Source organism: Oenanthe melanoleuca, chromosome 24 (genome assembly GCF_029582105.1).
Source record: "Oenanthe melanoleuca isolate GR-GAL-2019-014 chromosome 24, OMel1.0, whole genome shotgun sequence".
Lineage (NCBI taxonomy): Eukaryota > Metazoa > Chordata > Aves > Passeriformes > Muscicapidae > Oenanthe > Oenanthe melanoleuca.
The window spans coordinates 4,189,649-4,205,619 of NC_079357.1; the positions used below are offsets into that span (position 1 = coordinate 4,189,649).

A 15,971-nucleotide genomic window follows, 5' to 3' on the forward strand; every position below is an offset into this window, starting at 1 on the left:
CAATATCTTTAGCAGGGCAGTCAGTCAGTCAGTCCATAGCAATTTGTCTTTCTGGCTAGTTGACAATGAAGATGTGATTGGCCAAATGGTGGAAGAGCAGCTCCTTCCTTGCACATTTTTATGACAACTTAATGGAGCCCAGAGAAAGCTGCTTTTCCTTTTGTCCCACCCATGTAGGAGATCTTAACAAGCTCTTTAAGGGGAGAAGTGGGTCCCTGATTTGCAGTGTCATTGCAGTGAGCAGTGACAGATTTCTGAGAACATCCCCACAGGGGATTGGGTGGGCAGGAGGCATCAGCTCCTGAGCAAGCAGCTCCATTAAACAAGTTAGCTTTTGCAGTTTACCTTTTTTCCCTGTTTACTGCTTACCACAGTGTTCATTCAGTGTTGGTCTGTTGCCTCTTGTTCTGTGGAAGCATCTCCTTGACCAGTATCCTGTGTTTTTTCCAAAGGTGGACCCGATGCTCACACCTGAGGAGCGGCATCTGAGCAAGATGCAAAACCATGGCTATGAGAATCCCACTTACAAATACCTGGAGCAGATGCAGATATAAAAGAGATGAAGATAGAATAGCCCCGACAGGAAAAGGTGTGGGGTGAAGGGCCAAAGTGGTCCAATGTTTTGGATCAACTACTGACCAACAGTTGCTTCAAGAGGACTTCATCTTACATTCAGAACTCCTGGATCATTAAGACTATAATTACTACTGTAGAGTTGCAATTTCCATTCTTTTAAATGGGTGAAGAAATGATAATATAACAATATGATATATCAATCTCCTTAAATGGGAAAAATGGATCTATTGCAGATATTTGACTGAGATGTAGTTTTCTTTTTTTTTTTTTTTTTTTAATAATCTGAAAAATACCAGTTCTGTTGTACTGTTGTCTGATACAAGCTCTATATATATAAAAATGGGAAATGTTGATTTTTATTTCTGATAGACCACGTGTATGTTGAGGGTCATTTGTACCAGCCCACCTTGAACAAAGGAGACAGTTGTGGCTCTTCAGTCATTTTGGCTTTTATATATAAAGCATTAATCTCTTTTCCTTTTTTTTTTTTTTTTTTTTAAATTTTTTTTTTTTTTTTATTTTTTTTTTTTTTTAAGTGAATTTCACTGGGAGTTGCAAAGAGATAAATTTAGGAATAGGAGCTATTACAGCATAAGCAAGGAAGCAATTGGGAATGGTAACTAACAAAATTCCTTATAACGAGAAAAAAGAAAAAGAGAAAAAAACAGAAAAAACCCCCGTCTTCATATGCCAGTGGTGTGCACCCTGCTGCTTAGCAGCTTGGGCTCTTGGAATCAGGACTCCCTGGAGGCAAGGAGTTAAAAGGCTTCTAGCATCTCTGTTCATAGTTATTCTAGTGGAATTTTAGAACATGGTTTGTGCATACTGGGGTCTGCACATTCCCCTTCCAGAATCAGTTCTGCTCTCGAGTTGGAAGTTCTGGTAGTGAATTGAAATCCTCTGTTCTCAGCCAGTTTCCTTCAATACTCACCTGGCATTAACAGCCCCCTCTTGCTACTACTTTCTAATTTCCCCAGCTCTCCTGCCTCACCAACATGGTAAGTAGTTAAGAGCTGCAGGTTTTTGAGCCTTTGCATCTCCTTGGATGGTGTTGGGCCAGAAATGACAAATCACTGCAGTAACTGGGACCTTGGGAGCTGACAAATGCAGAGATCTCTCTCAGCTGAGGAGGGAAAAGAGTGACATGTTGGGAAAGGGATGCTGCCTATTTTAAGGGAAATGGGATGCATAGGCCCCAAGAAGATCAAAAGGGGCATTGTTCCACTCGCCATCATCATGTCTTTGTAATGCTTGTATAGTTGGTGTTAATGCTCACGGCTTTTTTAAATCTGGGGGTTCTGGTAACCTGTGGTGTATTTTTTCTATTTTTCCTGTGACTTTATTTTTTCTTCCCCTTTCCGTGTTTCTTCCCACTATGCACAGATTTACCTGCAAACTCCTTAGTGTGGTCTGTGGGGAATGTACAAAGTTTAAACACATCAATAAACACTTTAACTTCCAGACTATTTCTTCTCTTTATTCATGGGCTTGCTCTCATGCCCCCTTCTCCTACCATGTTCTGCTGAACTCATGGTGACCTTTCTCTGACAGTGAGAGACTGTACAGGTATTGATGTATAGCCATGCCTGGAGTCTTTTGTGGTATTTCCAGATTCTGATGACCTTTGTGGAGAGGAGGAAGCAGGATGCTAAACCAACAGCCAGAGCCTGAGTAGTGTTAAAGCAGCTGCTGGAGTGCAGGTTGGGTAGGGCTGGGGCTGCCACTGCCTCTGGCTGCTTGTGGAAGATCCTGCAGATGGTTCTCCCCATTCCCAGGACGCAGGTGGCTGCTGGCACAGCCTGTGGGAGCAGAGCCAAGGCTGGCTGTGGTCACAAGCTGTTCTGTCCCTGGCCATCCACCTGCACTTTCTTGGGAGCTACAAGGACCCTGTGCTGGCTGTGTGCTCGGAGCCTCAGGAATGGGAAATCTTAGAATTCCTAGATATGAGGGCAGGGGAAAAGCCCTCACAGTTCTGTGACACAGTTTCTGTGGTTCTTCTTGTGGATGGCCGGATGTGAAATAATTAAAGTCAGAGCCCAGGGCAGTCAGCTCATTAAGGTTAGCACTCACTGTATTGCTGCTGCTGCTGTTTTAAGAGGGGAAATAACTGGTTAAAGTCTCTCTTGCAGAGCACCTAAAACTAACAGCTTGTAAAGCTCAAAGCTGTTTCTGCTTCTATGTGTCATTCTTCTCTATTCTCCTTTGAGGTGTGACCACAAGCACAGATTCCTCCTTTCTCATCTCAGTGAAATGTCCAAAGAGTCATTGCCGCTTGAGTGTCATTTTTGAGGTCAATAGACAGAATTAATCTTCTTCCATATTTATCTGTGCAGTTCCCAGTAGGTCTGGAGGGAGAGAGGGAGATGAGGAAACATGAAGGTTTAGCAATTTTGAACAGGAAGCACTTGTGTGTCCTGTTTCTCCTTAAATGTGGGCTCCTTGGTTCCACTGGAACCTCCATATTCTGGTTAAATTATTCAGAGACCGAGGAAAGAGCAGATGCTGTCCTAGAAAATGCCGTCTGTTGGCTTGTCACAACTACTTGGGAAAGAGTTTTGATTTTAGACTAAATTTAATTTAAATGATGCCAAAGCATATCTGCAACCCAAAGCCATTCTTGGACTGCACCCTCAGGTAGGGTGACCTGCAAGTGAAACAAATTACAGAGGCTGCAGATTGAATTCCGGAATTGAATTTGGGTATTAGATTTTTCCTTTGATAAATTCTATTAGTCCTGCAAAATAAATGCATCAGTCTGGAATCAAAGTCTATTAGTTCCATGCTTTGGCACAGACTGCCAAGCTTGGGATCAATTATTTAGGATGGATTTTGACCACAGGTTCTGAAAAGGCATGTTCAAACTTAGCTGCTTCAAGATGGATGCTAAGGCATGTCCCAAGTGTTCCTGGTATCAGCTGTGCAAGCAGAGGGGCTGATCCCAGCAGACAAGTGACAGGGTGGTTTGGGTAAATATCAGCAGTTTCATTGCAACAAGATGCTTAAAATTAAATGATTCAGAGCACAGTGGAGTAGTTGGTTGGGGGAAGACTTGCAGTGTGTTGTAGAGAGCTGCATTTCAACAGAAAAACTGATTTTAAAGAAAAAGTGTTTTAAGAGCAGCAGTATAGCTCTCTGGTAAGGAAACAGGATCTTTGAGAGGGGCCTTTGGGAATGCTGAGCAGAGGAAGCACTGGTCAGTTTGTCTATCTCCAGGAGCTGCAAGGGCACAGTCATGAACGTCAGCCCTCTTCTGTGCACAGGAACAAGTGGATGGAACGTGGGTGGATTGATTCTGCCAGCCTTACTTGTCTCTGATGTGCAGAGCAACACTTGTGTGAAGAGTGGTTTTGATCATTCAGCCATGGCCAACAGAAGAGATTAAAGGTGCTCACGAGGAGCTCAAGCAAGTGGTGATGCAGTGCCTGGAGCCTTTCCCTTGCCCCATCAAAAGTGACATTCACCTGAATGAGTGCATAAACCCTCCTAATCCTTGGACCTGAGGTGTTTCAGGTAGGTGTTTGAGAGCTGCAAGTCTCAAGGTGAGGTGTCCTTTTGGTACAGCCTGAGTGTGGTGCTTAAAGTTGGTACCACCATAAAGGAATTTGGGTGGTCTCCAGAGCAGGTGCAACTCAGGCAGTGGCATCAGTGACTTTGTTGTGGTGACAAAGGCTACCAGATGTGCACAGCAAGGGGCAACAGTGATAAGCCAAAAAAAGACTTCTAAAACTTTGTCCCAAAGTTTTTATGGGGCACAGTAGATTAAGGTAGGGAAAGCAAGGGTGTGTGGAGCTGTTCCTGCTTTCAGGTCTCAGTGGGACCACGTTCAGATTACCTGGCTGTGATCCTTAGAAGTGTCATGGCATGGAAGTCTCAGGGAACTATAAAGTAGCAAGATCAAAAGCTGTTTCTCCAGTGCAGGAGTCAGAGCATCCTTAATCTTCTGGGTGCCTCTCCATAAATTCACACTTTGATCCCAGCAGGCACTGGTAGCTTTGCTGCAGAGGCGGGGAGAAGATTCTGCTGAGCACAGCATCTGACAGAGATGAGGGTTTAATTCATGTATATGTGGCTCTGCAGGAGTGAGTGGGCTAAAAACGTGAGCATTTTGCTGCATTTACCAGTGTATTTGCTCCACCTGTGTGGAGACTGTGCTTTGTAGCAGGAACACTTAACCCCTGGCCTGGATGCTCTCTGTGTATGCTGCCAGCATGGGTTAATGAAAAATTGTATTTCCAGCAGCACTGCGTTCCTGAGAGCAATTTAAGAACTGGCTGTGGGCTGAATGAGCTGGTTGTTTTAGAACCATCAGTCTCTGGATGGCATCAGGGAGGTTGCTGGGGCCATCTCTGAACAGACTCTGGTGCTTAGACTGTGGGGCTGAAGGTGGTGGGAGGGGCTGGACCTGAGAGAAGTGGTCCCATCTCTCCAAAATCTTGCCATGGTGTGTGTCAGTGGGAGGAGGTAGACTCTTAAGGGAATGGATGAGGTGATGAGACAGAGTCTGTGGAACTTAATACCTGAACTGCTGTGTCTGAATTGATGTTTTCTGAATGCTTCTTCATCCTCCCATGTTAGAGCTTCATGGAGCTCTGGGTTCATGGCTGTGCCTTAGCCAAAATTCTGTTTTCAGGCCTTAGATTTCCTTGTGTGATCCCTGAATGTGAGAGCAGAAGGAGCAAGGGGAGTCAGTTTACCTGCAAATGATCCTCTTGACATTCTCAACATCCCTGCAGTCTCCACAGAAACATGAGCTGGTCCAAATCCATCCTCTGGACACGGGCTGGAGGCAGGACTTCTCAAGAGCATCTCACCCTTTTCATGTGAGAGCAGGGATTTCTTCCTGCTCCCTGGGAACATTCCCTGGCAGGGAGCACATCTATTCCCTCCTCTGCCTGCACACCAGGGGCTTTTCTCTGTCTGACTGTTCAGCAGGAAGTGAAATACCTGAGACTTTGAATGTGCTTTGGCTTTCTGCTCATCCCATGTGTGTGTGGCTGTGAAGAATCTCTCCCTGTGAAACATATTACTTTGATGTTGAAGAGGCTGAGGGTGCTTCTAGTGCTGGTGCTCTGGACCGTGTCACTGAGATGCAGTTGGTTGATTTAGATTTAATATCCCTTCTGGATTATATCATAGCAGCTGTTTGGTGTATTGTCCTGCAGGGTCTCTGAGAAGAAGGACTCTGTCTATGGCAAGTTCAAAAAAGAGGGCAACTCCAGTCTCTTGGATGGTGCCAAGGTGGATTTATTTTTTCAGCTGAAAGCACAGGCACTTTAGAGAAAACACCTGCAGGGAGAAAGTGGTATAGAAAGAAAACTCTTTAAAACCCAACAGACTCAAACTCCTGGCCCTGTGTAGAACATTACACAATCTAAAACAAATACTTTGAATTTAAAGAGAAACTGAGTCAGTTTCACATTTATTTAAGAAGAAAAAATTCTGTTTCTGTGACATTGCTGGGGGCCAAGGTTAAGTTAGTTAAGTCCTAGCCCTCACCTGAGCTGTGCTGCAGCTTGGCCAGGTAGAATTTTTTTTCTGATATATTGCAGAATTAGGTAGGTTTTGTCCATTGTGCTGCAAAGAGAGTCTCCCAGGGAGTAAGAAGCAAAGGAAGAAACAAGAGCCTCACCATGTCCATCAGGTGCCAGCAGCCCACAGGGGGACAAAAGAACCACCTAAACCCAGTAGGAAAGAACATTTGTCCACCCTTTCATGGCAGTGACAGCACTCACTGCAAGATGTACGTATTTTATTTTCCAACAGTGTAACCCTGAGAAACAAAGGGCAACAGAACTCACCAGTGTAGGAAGGTGAACAAGAGGCAACTTCTGTTCTTTCAGCATCCCAGCACCAGCTCTGGAGAGCAGCTTTTCCAGGTTTTGCTGTACTGTGGATGGATTCAGCTTGGTTTCCAAGCAGTGCTGGCAGCTCATGGTTCAAAGCCAGGTAACTCAAGCCCCCACCACACCATCACCATCTGTGGGTATCTCTACCCAGCACACACAATCAAACCAGAGGAAAGTATTGGATAATGATACTAAACATTAGAAAAACCTTTCTTTATCTTTATATCCAACTTTAAACTGAGGCAAGAAGGCAGAGAGAAGTCTTGGCTGCTGTTGCAGTTAGAGACTCCAAAGAAGAGCTCAGGTTTGCTGAGGTGTCCTGAGGACAAAAGGTTCACCAGATTTAAACAGTTGCACCAAAGGTGTTTCCAAGTTTCTTTCTGGAGATCAGTAGGATATGTAATAACCATCTCACCAGACATCATCTGAAAAAGATGCTCCTAGTGAACTCAGAACACCTCACAGAACCAGCAGAAACTGGGCACGTGAGACATTTAACATCAGCCTTAGTACTCACACAGTGCATTTGGCCTTCAGGGAAAATACATTTTATTTTAATGTTAATATACAGGGAAATTTATTTGGTGAAACACATTGGCACACCTGGATTTTATTTCCCCCCAGTCACTGGTATCTATTTTCAAAGCAGGGCCAGGAAAACAAATACCTACCAGGAATTCGTAGACATGGTAGGAAAGAGGTGAGTGATATGAGCACTATGAGACTCCACAGTTGATACATCCAGGGGAAAACTGTATATATTTCAATAAGGCCACTCTAACTCTTAAGATTCATTATATTTGAGCATCTCATTATACACATGCATTCAGCAAACTGTTTGCTGGTCTGAAGCTTTACGAAGTACAGTGGAAATACACTAACAATTAAAAAATTCAATTAACAGTGAACAATGGGTTTATCACCCCTGTTACACAGCCTAACTCTTGCTGGAACCCAGGGCAGCCTCCTCTCCACCAAACACTTCATGATCACCCCCCAGGCACATCCAAGAACCTCCAGCCTCCTAAGAAAACTGCTCCAGCCAGAGCTGGAAGACTTCCCCCTCCTTGGCAGCACTTTTCCAGTTCTGCTCCCTTCTCTGGACAATATCCAGTACCACACTGTCTTCCTTGTAGTGAGGGTCCCAAACCTGAACACACTATTCGAGGTGCAGCCTCACCACAATCTTGGATGGGGTCCAGGTTGTGCATCCTCAGAGGGAAAAAACCATGTATTGCTGACTGTTGCTTCTTAAATCACTTGAGTGAATAGGCAAGAATTGCATTAAGATTTAAAAAAAGGAAAAAAGTAATGAAAAATTATAACTTCTGGAAGAGATGAGTGACCTAGAAAATCCAGTTTTCCTCTGAACAGCAATTGCATCAAGTTTGGAAGCTAAGTTTAATAATTAAGCTGAAACAATAGATTTTAGTGGTGCTTAAAGTGCTAATTTCAACTCCTCTTAAACCCATGAATCTCCAGCAAATCTCTCAGCAATAGCAATAAAGGGTTTTGCATACAGATCTGAGTACTGAGGGTTGGTAAAGCACCTCAGCTCATCCACCCGCACTTTTCCATATGTTCTCAAGAAGTTTCTCTTCCCTCTGGCTGAGGCAAGAGAATACCCAAATTACACTCAACCATCCTCCAAAGGCTTTTGTGGCCAGTTCCTCCAGGGTGAAAGCCTGTTTCTGATATTTACCTGCAGCAGAGGATTTATGGAAATGGGAAAAGTTATCATTACACTCTCCCAGCCCTTTCTGTGAGAAAACTTGTGAATTCAATCTGGAAGCACAAAAGTCCCTGTTCACACTTCAGCACTTGTGTTCTGGATACCTCAATCAATTCTCCAAATTTAACTGTGCAGCAGCAAGTATTTGTCATCAAAACCACCAGTCTTAGTGTTTCTGTGTGCCAGTAGGCAAGAAAAAAGGTAAAATGCAGGTAAGAATTACCTCAGATCCTGGCTTGTGCAGCATCATTTAAAGCTTAACAATGTGTGGAACAACAAAGAGACAGAGCATCACTTTCTGGTCAAGGTATTTTTAGGGAATCACAGCCCATAGGCCATGGAAAAAGAAAATCATCCAGACTCTGCATGTCCCTGGGGACCAACAGCACAGACAGACCACAGGAGCTACACAGGGTATTGAATGTTCTGTCAGAAAATAACAGGAACAGCATCTGTCAGGTCTGTATGTGATAAATAGTGAGGTCCCTAGTAATTAAGCTCACCCAGGCACACATCCTAACCCATCTTGGAAAGGCAGGGACTGCAATGGAACATGTCTCCACCTCCCACCTATTTCAGGGTTGCCTGTGCCCACAGCACACGACCAGCAATGGTTTTGCGTGGACAGTGGGGACTTTACTGATCACTTGCACCTTGTCTGTGTCATTGTCTACACCTTGTCTAGCCATGAAATCCCAGAATGGTTTGGGCTGAAAGGGATTTTAAAGATCATCTCATTCCAAGCCCCTGCCATGGACTGACTCTTCACTCAATGAGTTTAATTCCCTTCAGGCTTCACTGGGAGAGATGTTGCAGGAAATATAAATTCCACACTCAGGCTAGCTGGGAGCTGTTCAACAAACACAGCCACAGCCTCAACAACCTCTTCTTCTTCCTACTCTGTGGACATGTCAAACATTAGTTTTATCTCAAATGTGGAGCAGCTCTATCACCTAACATGGTAACAGGTAATTTTGGTGCCCTATTCAAAAAACCCTCTGGGCTTTGGAGTGTAATCCCACTGAACCTGTCAAAACACACAGCAGGATGATTATTATTTGCTCTTAACTTATATTTATGCAAAGAAAGAAGAAACCGTCATCAACAAAGCCAACATTTTATGTAGCAAAACCCTCAGTAGGAGATTCAGTACTGTAAAGATAATATTTGGGCAGAAAACATCCAGAAAAAAAAAGTAACATCAGTTGATCAAAGGGGAAAGAGATTGTTTTTCCCCTTCTTTTCAATCTGAGCTCAGTATACCAGGTTGTAACCTCTGCACTGAGCTTCCCATTCGTGGCAGCCAGTCTATAACAACTTGACACAATGACCCCACTTCTAGTCCCAGGAGGATTATTAGCAAGGGAAGCACATCACCTCCATGGAGCACGATGCAAGCTCTCACTCCAGTACTGGGGATCCACATCAGCCCGACTGAAAGACAGCCAGACCCTGAAGAAGCCATTGCTCAGGAGGACAGCCTGCTTCAGAATCCCAACTAACCACCTGCTGTGTGTGGATACCAAACATGGGAGACAAAAACACTGCTCCAACTTGGTTTTCTCTGCTCCTCAAGGCTTTTTCCTGGACACAAAGCATTGGTCCAGCCCTGCTCCAAAGGGAGAAAATATAGGAATAAAATACAAAGATAAAATACAAAGATAAAATAGGCAGTACTCACTCTTCCAGGGAGCTCCCATGGGGCTGGGAATTGCAACTAGTGTGAGCCAGGAATAATTTTTCTTTCCTCCCAGCCTGTGCAGAACAGCAGGGATGTGTTCAAACTAAACTGGCTCTTGCATTTCTTAGGAAATACAGTAAAGTTGTTGGATGATAATAAAATCAATGCTGTTTGTGCTCCCCTGTTCACCCAGCCCAGCCCTCAGCCAAGTGCACGGCACAAATATTTTAGATGCTAATGATGAGCTTTTGGATTATGATTAATGATGTTCTTTCACTAATCCTCCTAATGCTATCTTTTAAATTTGATTTTGTTCTTGATCTCCCTGCAGGAAGGATCTCCCTACTCTGTTCTGCTGCAAACAAAAGGAGACCCCAACAGAAAGGCAGGCACCCCTAACTGGAAAGTTTGCTTGGAAGTGACCAGCTCCAAGGGGGTAACAAAAGTGTTGGACAAAAACTGAGGTCACTGCAGGGCTCCCAGACTTACAAAGACCATCCATACACCCACCCCCAGCCAGCTGAAACCATCATTTTGCTTCAAGGGTCTCTCTTTCAGCTGAGCCCCCTGCCCAGCAAGCTGCCATCTCTCAGGAACACCAAACCTCTGGCTCATGGTGATGATGAACAAGCAGGAGAGCAGCTACCCTCCATCCTCTCCATCCTCTCCATCCTTTCCCTCCACTGGCCACCCACCCTTCCCTGGGCAGATTTGTCCACGTTAAATCATACCCGGTCCTTCATCCACCTCCCAAACCATTTTGCAACCAACATTGCCTTAGCCTGCAGCATGGAGTTCAAGAGATGCATGGAGGAGATGTGTTAAAGCACTTTATTGGTGATCACAGATACTCTGTACATTCAGCTTTGTACAAAACCCTCTCCACTAACACCAGAGTGAGCGACAGCCACCAGGAGCTTTGTCTCCTTCTGAGGAAGCAGAAGGGAAAATATTAAAAAAAAATAGTCAGCTTTGCCAAACCAGTTGGACTCCAACAGCAAACCAGTCCTGCAGTCTGCAGCCTGAGCTGCAGCTCAGAGAATTAAGAATTCATGGCTACCACAGGGATGCAACAAGGAAGGTCTTGGCATGCCCTGCCACGCTCTGCCTCAGGGTCCTGCCTCCTGCTTCTGATGCTCCACTGTCAAGTGCTGCTGTAATTCATTAAAAACCTCATCTCAAGAGCTCTAAACCACCAGGGAAGAGATTTCCATGCCCACCACAGCCTTATTTGTCATCTGAGCTGCTCTCTGGCAGCAAGGCACCACTGGAGCTCTTCTTCCCTCTGTGGAGGCACAAGCCACAGTCCAACTCCACGTCGATGTCCCCAAATTTCAGCTGGCAGGACTCATTGCAGCTGCAGGAGAGACAGTGACAATGATCAGGGACTTGTGGGTAGGGAGAACAAGCAGCTCACCCACCCTGCTTGGGAAGGCTGCCCTGTGGTGGCACAGAGCCCCTTTCCAGCCAAGCCATGCCTGGACATGCATGGGCACCCACGTGCGTGGGTCTCCCAGCCCACCCCGGGTTCTGGGTGTGCTCCTGGCCACCCCAGCCCGTGCACTGGCCAGGAGCCCCTCATACCAGCGAGATGCTGCAGCGTTGGCGGCCACAACGGCAAGAGCACCCACGTAGTGCCAGCAGAAGCATATGGTGAGGAACACGAGGTTGCTGGAGTCACTGTCATTCCAGCCTGGTCCTCCCCATGGAGGGGACAGCACAAACCCAATCTGGTCACAGACGAAAAAGAAGTCAGGCTTTAGCATGTTCCTCCTGTTTTCCTCCTGATTTTAGCCCACCTGCTGCAGCTGCTGGCTGTGGATTAGAGACACTATAACCCCAAGTGACACCTGGGGCACTGCCCTTGGCTTCCCCAGCCTCTGACACAAGGGTGTCCAGAGATGGATTCTCTGCATATAATCCTTAGGGCTTGCAGTGCAAGCCCAGCATCCTGGAAAAAGGTGACATTGCCTGTCTGTGCATTTCCACCTAGACCAAAATCTGGGGGATTGCATGAGAGATGTTTCCAGTTACTTGGAACAAACAGAGGAAGAAAATGGAGCTAATATAATTAATAAAAATTTATGATTGCAATTTCCTTCCCTTGTGGGCTCCGACTTCCATTTTCCATTCATTTCCAGGTCTGTCCATGCTGCTGCATTACACATGCACTTCTTCACGATGGCAGCTCTGGCACTGAGCCTCATTTCCTCTTCTTATTTACAAAGATATTTGGACAGCCTACAAGTTTAACCCAAACAGATGTGCTTAAAGGGGCAGACCAGCCATTTGCCTTCCTGGGCGTGAACATCTGGAGAACTCTGGATACACACTGACCTGCCAAAGCCAAGAGCCCTGGAGAAGGAAGGAGCTGGTCCTCAGGGTCTCCAGGATGATATGGTCTCGGAGGAACACCTCTAGGAAGGCACAGAGGGCTCCAGCAAAGATAGCCATGGCCAGCAGGGAGTAGAGGTGATGGTCCAGCACAGCATCACTGTAGTCACGGAAACAGAAGAGCAAACCTGCCAAGATCCACTCGTTTTAGCAAAGGACAAGCTGGGATTTGTTTTTTTAAACAATCATCTGAAAGCTCACTCTTATGCTCCAGGCCTTGCCATGATCTTTCTTGGGGGGAAGAACCAGAGAGCCACCAGCTACTGTCACCACCTTCCCTCCACAATGACCAGGCAGCCCCAGCACGGGCTCTGCTCCTGAGGAACCCCTGTACCTGTGGAGGTCCCTGTGTCCCAGCCAGGGCTGTAGGAGGAGCACAAGGACGGACACCTTGAGCTCAGAAAATGGTGGGGAGCTTTGTATCAGGGTCTGTCCCTCTGCATCCAACCAAGGTGGGGGAATGACACTCTTTATAACTCCAGAGTGAGGGAGATGCTGGCCCCCAGGAGAAGCACAGATCCCTCAAGCATCCCCTGTGGCATCCAGCTATGGCAAGATCCATATTTAGGAGGAGCAGGGAGGGGGGTGACTTTGTCACATAGCCAGTGCCATTGTGCATCCACTGTCCAGGTGTGTCTTTGTGGTCCCCAGGCTACCCAGGAGCTGTCACACCCATAAGCACTGCGGCAATTCCTTATTCTGTGTCCTCCCCTAGGAGCAGGTGCAATTCACCTTCCACAAGCAGAGCCAGGGTCAGCGAGAGCTGCTCCAAGCCAGGGGGCAGCTTGAGCAGGGAGTGAGAGACCACATCGGTGACGCCAGAGAGGAGGAAGAAGAGGTAGATGGTGGAGTACTGCCAGTGGGTGAGGTCAGTCCAGCTGTGTGTCTTGGGGCTGTACAGCTGCAGGTGGGGACCCGTGGGGACAAACTGCTCCACCAGTATCCCTGGGCAAAGAAAGAAAAGTCACTGTGGGAGCTGGCCTGGCTGGGACACAGAATCAGCCAAGAAAGGACCAGGCATAGAATTCAAGCCCTGGGAAACATTTGTTAACTTGGGGCAAGCCTAAGTGGTCTTCCCACAGTCCTTAGTGTTGTTATGTTAATTGGTTCAAATTCTGTCCCCCTATTGGTTACTCATTCCCCTTACATGGTCATAGTTCCAGAAAGTTCTCCCCCCGAGGGTACATATTGTCACCCCACCTTGTTTTGGGTCCTCAGAGTTTGTCCCCATGCAGCATTTAGTTTCTGGACATCGTCCCTGTTTTATTTTCCATTAAAGTTCTTTAGTTTTTGGTCAACTCTGTTGTTCCTACTTCCTTATTCTTGCCACTTAAACCCTCAATACTCTGAGCCCAAAAGTTTTGTTGTGGCTTGGTTCTCACTTCGACAAGTCGCTTTTCCTTATACATGGGGAAATAACAAGCCTGAGGGAATTTCCTTTGCAGGTATAGAACTGTGGTGGCGTTTGCCCAGGAGAAGGACAGCAAGCTCCTCGTCCCAGGGTGTGCCACCAGCATGTCCCCAAGCCCTCCCACGCCAGATGTTCCTCACTGCAAACAGGCCCAGTGTTCGGGAGAGAGTTGCTGCTGTGCTGCAGATATTGGGCAGAGACTGTCAGCCCCTCTTACCCACGAGAGCAAAGCAAGCCTTGAGGGCGCCTTCGAGGAGCTCGGCGCGGCCTGGGCCCGGCGCGGCGCCGGCAGCTCCGGCGCGGCCGCGGCGCTTCAGCGGGCCCCGCACCGACCCCCACAGCCCCAGCGCCAGGAAGAAGCTGCCCCGGAGGGCACTGCCCAGGAAACTCGTGTGCATCGGGCTCATCCTCCGCACCTGCAAGGACAAACAGTGCCTGAGGACATACAGCATCCCCAAGGGAGCTGTTGGGCTGCTCAGCGTCCCCAGGGATCCGCATCGGGACGGAGCAGGTGCACGTGGCTCAGCTGCAAACAGGGAGTACCAGAAATGGGATATCAGCTCAGGGGAGCTGCCCCTGTGCACCACTGTGTGTATGTGTGCATGTATGTATTTATGTGGCTGCACACAAAATCATCAGGACTTCATGCCAGAAGACAACACAGAAGTGCCCAAGAAGGCATAACAGCTACTAGAAGAGGAAACACAAAGTTTTTACCAATAAAAAGCAACATGACAATTATTTCCTTAGACCATAAACTTCCTCCAAACTATGCAATTACCAGGGTGTGAATCTAGTGCTGGATTAAGAGCTCCAGCCAGTGAAGGCTTTTCTGGGCTGTGCAGGAGGAGGCAACCCAAGAACCAATAACATTTGAAAACAGAGCCTCATGTGTATCTCACACAACCTTTGTGTGGCACACAGGTGATTTGACACAAGAGATTTCCTTTCCGTAGGAAGAGCTGGAAGACTAAAGGCATAAAAAAGTCCTTGACTAAGTCAGATCAATGCCAGAGTACCAACCAAGAAGGATGGAGAGGAGCAAAGGCACAGCAAATTCATATCCTGCAAAGTATCTCAGCCCATACCAAAATTCCTTAGAAAAATCCCATGTAGCAAGCACAGAAAGGAATAAATAATGATCTAAGTGTTTCCAGCATTGTTTTACCTGGGGATGGCCTTGTTCCCTCCAGAAAGACCTCTCTCCTTGCTCTCTTAAACCTTCTACCACCTAAGGAGGACTCACTTCTCCTCCTCATGGGCTTTCCAGTCCTTTTCTGCAGCTGGATGTGCACAGAGGAAGGCATTACTCATCCAAAGCTTCCCCACCGACCTGCCCTTGCTCACAAATCACATCCTCACTGTGTTTATAAATACCAAAGCAAAGGCTGGATGAACAACTCCAGCACGTTCTCCGAGTCTTCCCACACTAGAAGGTAATTAGGCCCTGCAAAACAGGGGTAGGATGTGGCAAGTGCCTGAGGGGAGGGAGAGCTCTGCCAGACGTTCCAAGTCGGGCTCTGGCTGCAGAGCCAGCGTGGATCAGACTGGCTCAGCTCCCTGTGGCAAACACAGGATTGGAATGCAGAAGCCATTGTCATCCTTTGCATCTCTGGGACACAGGCAACCTGGGAAAGGCTTCAATGTGTCCTAAGGTTTCCTTTCAGGATGGAAATTGCTAAACAGCCTTTCAGGTAGGTGAGAAATGCCCTGTCCAGGAGCTGGGGATCGTGGATGACTCTGTCTGTTTTGGGTGCCTGATTAGGGTGAGGTGGCTGATGCCCCAGGAGAACACACATCTTTCTTGATTATACCCTGGCACCCAGGCCAGGACACTTCCCTGTACAGACATCTACATCTGAAGTGACTAACAATAAAGCACGTTTAAGCAGAGCACAACTGGTTGATATATAACCAAATTTGACCATTGTCTTACTCGTGACTGCAAGGGCAACAGCCTGAAGCTGGAGTGTGCCCTGATCAAGAGACACATCAGGAACATTAATATGACCTGATGAAGTTGGAGGAGAGAAGGAGAGCAGGGACATCCAGGGCCCAGAAACGGCCTGCAGCTCCAGAGGCTGCTCCAAGCCATGCCAGGGGATCTGTCACCCCACATGCACCCCACCTCCCTCGTGGCCTGAGCAGCAGACCCAGCCTGCTGTTTCAGAGCTGTCCCTGGACTATCCTACCCTGGCCATCCCTCTCCCCAGCAGGGCAGCCTTGCTCTTCCCTGCAATGCCAGGGACCCTCTTGCTTCACAACCCCTCTGCAGCCCAATTCAGCAAGGCTCTGGGGAGTTGTCACAAGGCTCTGCTCCCAGCAACTGGA

The 15,971-nt window shown here is 47.1% G+C and overlaps 2 protein-coding genes across 13 annotated transcripts in view; one reads left to right on the top strand and one right to left on the bottom strand.

The window, feature by feature from the left end:
- Positions 1–2,037, top strand: part of APLP2 (amyloid beta precursor like protein 2) — a 48,833-nt gene extending 46,796 nt beyond the window's left edge. For all 12 annotated transcript variants that reach the window (XM_056509901.1, XM_056509903.1, XM_056509898.1 and 9 more), the window contains one exon: positions 453–2,037. In XM_056509901.1, coding sequence (XP_056365876.1) covers positions 453–554 — 102 coding nt within the window. In that variant the 3' untranslated portion in view covers positions 555–2,037. The remainder of the gene's footprint in view (positions 1–452) is intronic.
- An 8,603-nt stretch (positions 2,038–10,640) lies between these two features.
- On the bottom strand, positions 10,641–14,050 carry LOC130262591 (transmembrane protein 45B-like). Its single transcript, XM_056509913.1, has 5 exons — positions 13,858–14,050; positions 12,962–13,174; positions 12,173–12,357; positions 11,420–11,565; positions 10,641–11,192 (listed from the first exon to the last, which is right to left on the bottom strand). The coding sequence occupies exons 1-5, from the start codon at positions 14,045–14,047 to the stop codon at positions 11,063–11,065; spliced, it is 864 nt and encodes a 287-aa protein (XP_056365888.1). The 5' UTR covers positions 14,048–14,050; the 3' UTR covers positions 10,641–11,062.
- Between the last annotated feature and the right edge of the window lie 1,921 nt (positions 14,051–15,971).

Coding starts and splice junctions, on each gene's coding strand:
- LOC130262591 (XM_056509913.1), bottom strand. CDS start 14,047: ATGAGCCCGATGCACACGAGTTTCCTGGGCAGTGCCCTCCGGGGCAGC. Junction 13,175..13,857: donor GGCTTGCTTTGCTCTCGTGG/GTAAGAGGGGCT, acceptor TTCTTTGCCCAG/GGATACTGGTGGAGCAGTTT. Junction 11,566..12,172: donor AGGGCTCTTGGCTTTGGCAG/GTCAGTGTGTAT, acceptor GTCTGTGACCAG/ATTGGGTTTGTGCTGTCCCC.